We start from the raw sequence: 7,078 nt of genomic DNA, 5'->3' as shown, positions 1-7,078 counted from the left end.
CCTAGTCTATACTTGTAACTCATTGGCCAGCCTTCCTTACCACAACTGTGCTGTTTCATGGGAGGCAAAATGTTTAAGAGTCACATCACCAGCCTTGGGTTGGGGGTAAGCCCTAGATCTGCCACGTGATAACTAGAAAATGGGTTGAGTGGCCTAGCCCATCCACAGGGCCCTTTATAGGAAATTTTTCTGTGGTCCATTTTTCAAATGGCCTGAGGCTTATTCATTCTCCTATGGGGAAGCAGATGCTGTGGTGGCCATGAGAAAATAGCTCTTCTGGTAAGCAAAGTGCTAGGTATGCAAACATTCAGTTGGCGGTACCCCTGAAATTTAACTTGAAAATTGCACCTAATGGCTTCTGCAAATTAATAGCATTCAATGGGGGCTCAGCCTTGTTTCTCTGCAGGACATGCTAATATAAGAGCCTTAAAAATTAATAAATTAATATAGACCACATAACAGTCATACTGCCTATGAAAAGCACCTGCCACACATTAATGAAGCTATCCTTTCATTTTTCTTAAGTATAAGGCTCATGAACAAGGACTTGTATTACTTTTATTCATTACAGTACTCCTAGTGCAATAGAAAAGTGCCTGATACATAGTAGGCACTCCAATAAATGTTAATTGAATAAAAGAATCATTTAATAAAGTCCTTATGAGTTGAATCTGTATGCAGTGCTTTGTAGTACTGTAACCTTCCTTGACCAAAATAACGGCAACTTCATTTCCCCTAACAACTTTCTTTAAATACCCTCACAATTTCCTTCTTCCTTCCTGGGTAGTCTATTAGCATCCTCAGAAGACTGGTAGAGATCCAAGCCTTATTTTCAAGAATAAAAGCTGGAAATCATGATTTCCAGCTTTTTTCAGCGTTATAGATTAAATCTCAACAGAACCCGGGTGGGCTATAGGACTTGTTGACCTGCTGAAGAGGCCCTGCAGAGGACAGTACCATCTTGTGGGCATAGTACTGGTTCAGCTGAGATTTAATCTACAACCCTGAAATAACTATTTCCAGCTTTTATGAGAATAAACAGAGAAGACGGGCTATAGGACTTGTTGATGTGCTGAAGGGGTCCTGCAGAGTATTGTACCATCTTGCCTAGATAAATAAAAGATATCACTATATTGATTAGGTGTTTATTTTATGCCTTCATTAAAGAACCAATCTTGTTTTGCCACTCTTGGTTTGTAGCTAGAAACCAAGTTTCTTGGTTTCATAAATAGAACGAATCTAATTCAAACCCTTAGCTCCACAAAATATTGCAATCATTCAAATTTCCGTGAGAAGACATTTTGTTATTTATTTATTTATTTATTTTTTTATTTAAGAAATGTGTGTGCCTTTATTGGCTGAGCAGACTCCTTGAGGGCGGTGAAACGGGAAGAGTGGGTGGTTCTGATGCCTGGCCGGGCAGTGCTTCACAAGCTTGTAGGTGATCGAGGTAATGGCCAATCCTCTCGGGCTTGCCCTCCACTTGGTTGAAGGCTTTGCCGTTGTAGACGCCCACCATGCTATCCACCATCTTGTCTCCCATCTCGGGCAGGATGATCATGTCCTGCAGGTGCGCGTTCACCACCTCTGGCTTCTGCATAGGCAGTGCCCACTTCTTGACCTTGCACAGGCCCTTCAGCAGCGAGTGCTGGTTCTGCCATAGGCCACAGTGCAGCTTCATTCGCTGCTCGCGTGACAAGTCCCGCAGCAGGTCGGGGTGCACGCCGCAGGAGGTGAACTTGCAGAAGGTCTGCTGCTTCTGCTTCGCTGCTTTTTCTGCTCCACTTCTGCCATCTTGACTTTTTTTTAAAACAACATGCCTCAAAGATCTCCAGTGAAATAGAAAACCCAAACTGCCTCCCTTTCCAGTGCTGAAAAATAATATCCTATGGCAGCTATTTCTAGGCCTGTTTATTATCAGAATTGCTTGAAGAGTTTTATAAATGCAGATTCCTTGGCTCTACCACCATCCTACTCCATCACCCCCCCCCCCCACCCCAACCCACACACACACCCCCCCAAAATTCTGACATAGTAGGTCTGGGATATGGTCCAGAATCAGTACATAGGAAATGGACCCCAGATGGTTTTGTTGTGCAACCAGATTTTGAAACCACCTTCTAAGCTGTGCTGCTATATAACAAAAAAACACCCAGAACTACTGACTACAAAACCAGGAACTCCTTTCCCCATATTCTAAAAAAGGGATTGTGTCTCCCAGCCTACCTATCCTGCCACATTTGTAGGAGCTACAAACTATAATGCCTGCAGGACCAGGCATGTAACATAAATGCACGAAAGACACAGAAAGCAGTGAGGACTGTGGCAAACACCACCCATCCACAAGGCACAGATGCTTGCCAGTTCCAGCCAAGCATGAACATGGGCCTGTCATCACAGGAACTTCTAAATTCTCAAAAGAATCCAGAGATTTTAAAGATTTTGTATAAAATGATTTTCTAATCCATCGATTTTATTTAAAATGTCTGGTGAAGGCTAAACACATCTGGGGTAGCATGTGGCCCGGAGCCCATGCACTTTGGGAGGCCAAACTCCTCACACCACTGCCATTCACTCAAAGGGCAAGGAGCTAAGGTGTGGGCTAGTGTGAAGGTGGGAGGGGAATATATTCCAATTACCAAGTGACTGCTGATGTTTGCATTTCAGAGCCAAACCAGCAGTCATTCATGAGACTAGCGTTAATGGTTCTGTGGGGTGGCACAAAGCCCTTTTAGGCTATATATTCATTCCCCAAGGCTGCTGAAACAAATTACCACAAACTTGATGGCTTAAGCCAATTGACATTTATTCTCTCACAACTGTAAAGGCCAGAAGTCTGCAAAGTGTCAGCGGGTGGGTCCCTCTGGAGGCTCTGAGGGAGAATCATTCCTTGCCTCTTTCCTAGCTTCTGGTAGCTGCTAGCAATCCCTGTCATTCTTTGGCTTGCGGGGATGTCTCCCCAGTCTACCTCTGTCTTCATATGTCCTTCTCCCGTGTCTCCCTTGTCTCGTTTCCCCTTCCATTCTAAGTCCTTATCATTGGATTTAAGGTCCACGCCAATCCAACATAATCTCAGCTTGAGATTCTCAACTTAATTACATCTGCAAAAGGCCCTTTTTCCAAATAAGCTCACATTTATAGGTTCTGGGGTTTAACGCTTGGATATTTCTTTTTAGAGTCACTATTCAACCCACTGCAGGTAGGTTTCCAAAAAAAAATCCATTTCAATCAAATTTTACTTCTACTAGCATTTATCTACCAGTTTACTACTATGATAAAAATGACTTACATCTTGGCAGAAAACTTGAAGACATGCCAGCTCAGGCCCAGATGTATGTTGTTACATTTTTGTCTTCTTATATGCCGCTAGCTTCACGTCTTACTAGCATTATTCCATTGCTGTATTTCCTGCCATTACTTCTAAAATCAGGGATGTAGGGGTAAAAGGATCTCTGCCTTATACAGGCTTCCACCGTTGGAGAAAATGGTGCTGTCTCCATGTGCGTGGCAAGGAAAACAGGTGACAGTGGAAGAGCAGAGGGCATAGGCTACCAGGTGAAGCAAGAGAACAATAGGTCAAGTAGAAGTCTGTCTTTACTGACCAGAGAAAGACACAGGAAATATGGCTCAGGTGAAAGAGCCCCTGGAAGTGCCATGTTCCCAAGAAGAATTATTTACAGCACCCAAGCACTTAAATGTGATTTCTAGTGCCATCTAGTGGGAAGCACAGGAACCAAGTGAGACCTGGGATGGAAAAACAAAACCATGAGTCCAGCCTTCCGTCACTTTAAGGGGGCAGTTTTTATTGAGGCTGGATTTTTTTGTCTGCCCAGCGGGAGGATCTAAGAAGACTCTTACCAAACATCTGACCATCTCGTATGCTGCCCTTACGCTTTATGCACAGATGGTTGCTGAACTCATCCACGTGCTGTGTAATTTGTTCTCCCCAGCTAGTTGGTGAGCAGAAGCTGTCTTTCTTTTTATTAGCACAAGCACAGTGTCTGCCACAGAACAACCTCTCCAAAAAAAATGCCAATTGGGTATAAAAAAAAAGAAAAATCCAACTTAATGATTCTTTTTATGATCGACCATTTAGCTGTTAAAAATCTGCAGGAACCAAATGGCAAGACAAGCCACAAGAGGGAAACTGCATGACTTATGGTTTGCTAGACTTTGAGCTTTATTAAGCAGTCCTTGGGAGGTACACTCAGGGCCCAATTATAGCAGGGAGTGAGGGTGCTGTGCCCCATGGAGGAAATCGCCCAATGCAACAAGTTGACTCCTCACACTACTGCCATCCACTCAAAGGGCAAAGAGCTAAAAGGTGTGGGCTAGTGTGAAGGTGGGAGGGGAGTATGTTCCAATCACCAAGTGACTGCTGATGTTTGCATTTCAGAGCTAAGCCAGCAGTCATTAATGAGACTAGCAATTCCTTCCCCCTTACCTTGTAACATATCCATCCACAGAACCTCTACCCCAGGGGTCCTCAATTTTGGCTGCAAAACAGCATCCATCACCTGGAAAGCTTTTTTAAAATTCTGATGCACAGGCTGCACTCCAGGCCAATTAAATCAGTCTGTGGGGGTGGGGCCAGGCCTAGGCATTTTTTAAAGCTTCCCAGGTAAATTCCATTTCTAGGGGTGCTGTAAAGTTACTGCAAATGTAGGGGCTTAAAACAACACAAATTCATTATCTTATAGTTCCGTATCAGAAGTCCAAAATGGGTCTCACTGAGCTACACTCAAGGTATTGGTGGAGTTGCACTCCCTGCCGGAAGCTCTAGGGAAGCTCTAGTTTTCTTACCTTCTCCAGCTTCTAGAGGCTGCCCACGTTCCTTAGCTAGTGGCCTATGGTCTTCAAAGCTAGCAGTGAGTGGTGAGTCTTCCTCACATTGCTTCACTCTGACACTGACTCTTCTGCCTCCCTCTTCCACATTTTAAGACTCTTGAGATTATGTGGAGTCCACCAAGTGTCTGAATTTGATTACTCAAAATAATCTCCCTATTTTGAAGACAACTCATTAACACCACCAAATCCATCTGCTACATTAATTTCCCTTTGTCATGTAGTGTAATGTAACATTCATAGGTTGCAAGGATTAGGACATGGACATCTTGGGGAGAACATTATTTTGCTTACCATATCCGATGACTCCAATGTGCAGCTGAGAATAACTGCTGGTTGTGCCAGGCACCGTGGCTCACATCTGTAATCCTAGCACTTTGGGAGGCCAAGGCAGGCAGATTGCTTGAGCCCAGGAGTTCAAGACCAGCCTGGACAACATGGTGAAACCCTGTCTCCACCAAAAATACAAAAATGAGCTGGGCATGGTGGTGTGCGCCTGTAGTCCCAGCTACTCAGGAGGCTGAGGCGAGAGGGCTCCTTGAGACTGGGAGGCAGAGGTGGCAGTAAGCCAAAATCGTGCCTCTTCACTCCAGTCTGGGCAACAGAGTGAGACCCTATCTCAAAAAAAAAAAAAAAAAAGAGTAGCTACTGGTCTACCCAACCCATAAGAAGACAGACTTAGAGAAGAGGCCCAGTTAGCAGGCAGCCATGACAGAAGACTGGAGGCACACACTGAAAAATTGGTAGGGAACAAGGGCAAAAAGGCAGAGAAGGGCAATAGGCAGCCTTACCAATTTTACATTGTCACAGAACTTGTTTAGGAAGGGGGGGGGGCAGAGGCGCAAACTGTCATGTGATTTATTCTCATTCAGTTCTCTGATAGTCCTGGGAAGCTAAATTGTATACTCTCCCAAGGATGATGGGACCATCCCCACTCAGCTGTAGCCATTAAAGAAAATCGAGGTCATAGATAAGACTTTTCCAGACTTTTGTAACTCATTGCTATCGGCTTGCTCCTTGTTTTGTACTCAGAACCAGGGTGCATGCCAGATTCTCAGGCATTTTGTAGGCTGTCTCCCCTATAATCTGTCTCTATGCAAAATAGATTATAGCTTGAAGATGTATACTGATTGGCCAACATTTTAATGTCAACACACACACACACGAGATTTCTGGCTTCTCTTAAAAGACCTAGCTATGCTAAGACAGTGCTCCTGCAAGACAACTCAGCTGGGACAACCGCTGCCTTTAGAGGAGACATTTATTCTCTGGTTTGCCACAGGTCTCATCCTAGCCTTTTTGTTTTATACCTGGTTCACTCGCTCTACATATTTGTTACTTGCTTGGTCTGGTAGGCATTGAAGCTTCCAACCCTCCCCCTCCTCTAGAGCTCTCACCCCTAAAGTTAGGCAAAATTCCCATAAGGAACCATTTGCCTATCATTAGTGCAAAAGCGAAAAGCTCTCCAGTGGAAAAGATGGGATTCAGGCCAGTGGCTGTCTGTACACACACAACTTTCCTCACAATCCAGCAAGCTCCAGAGGGCAGTCAGACTAGGGTTTGAGTAAGCAGGCTGCAGCCACCAAGTGTTCTGGTGAACATACTGGTCTCCATTGGTACAAATTTCCTTTGTAGGAAATTAAGCCAAAAACTGACTCCTGTCCCTTGGTCTTTCTCAAGCCTTCAGCACATAACCAATTTCCTTCTTCTTTTATACTTAAGTCTTGATAATCATCACCCATGAGTGCCTCTTCCCACCTCCGAATGTGGGAAGCGACATGTAAATCCGTGCCTAACTCTGTGGACCATTCCCCCTAAGATGTAACTGAAACCTTATCATTCTGATGATGCCGAGCTTGGCCGTGCCACCCAAATGTGCTGCTCCAAACTCTGCACAGCATGAGGGTGATATGACCAAGGACAGGCAGACAAGCTCCTCTGACTCAGACCCTGGGCCTCTATAACCCATCCTGACACTGCACGAGCTCAGAGATTTAAAAAAAAAAAAAAATGAAGTGGCCAGGCACAGTGGCTCACACCTGTAATCTCAACACTTTGGGAGGCCAAGGCAGGTGGATGGCTTCAGCCCAGGAGTCAAGAGACCAGCCTGGGCAACATGGCGAAACTGTGTCTCTACGAAAAAATGAGCCAGGTGTGGTGGTACATGCTGTAGCCCCAGCTACCTGGGAGGCTGAGAGTTGGGAGGATCATCTGAGCCCAAAAGGTCAAGGCT

The 7,078-nt window shown here is 44.8% G+C and overlaps 1 protein-coding gene across 1 annotated transcript; it reads right to left on the bottom strand.

Moving 5' to 3' along the window:
- Positions 1-459: 459 nt before the first annotated feature.
- Positions 460-3,873, bottom strand: LOC139355895 (uncharacterized). Its single transcript, XM_071068495.1, has 3 exons — positions 3,859-3,873; positions 2,775-3,031; positions 460-1,907 (listed from the first exon to the last, which is right to left on the bottom strand). Exons 1-3 carry the CDS (start codon positions 3,871-3,873, stop codon positions 1,352-1,354), a joined length of 828 nt encoding a protein of 275 aa, XP_070924596.1. The 3' UTR covers positions 460-1,351.
- Between the last annotated feature and the right edge of the window lie 3,205 nt (positions 3,874-7,078).

This window comes from Macaca nemestrina, chromosome 1, assembly GCF_043159975.1.
Source record: "Macaca nemestrina isolate mMacNem1 chromosome 1, mMacNem.hap1, whole genome shotgun sequence".
NCBI lineage: Eukaryota > Metazoa > Chordata > Mammalia > Primates > Cercopithecidae > Macaca > Macaca nemestrina.
The sequence above is the reverse complement of the archived record's forward strand: the minus strand, read 5'-3'. Positions and strand labels throughout refer to the sequence as shown.

Coding starts and splice junctions, on each gene's coding strand:
- LOC139355895 (XM_071068495.1), bottom strand. Junction 1,908..2,774: donor CTTAAGCCATCAAGTTTGTG/GTAATTTGTTTC, acceptor GATAATAAACAG/GCCTAGAAATAGCTGCCATA.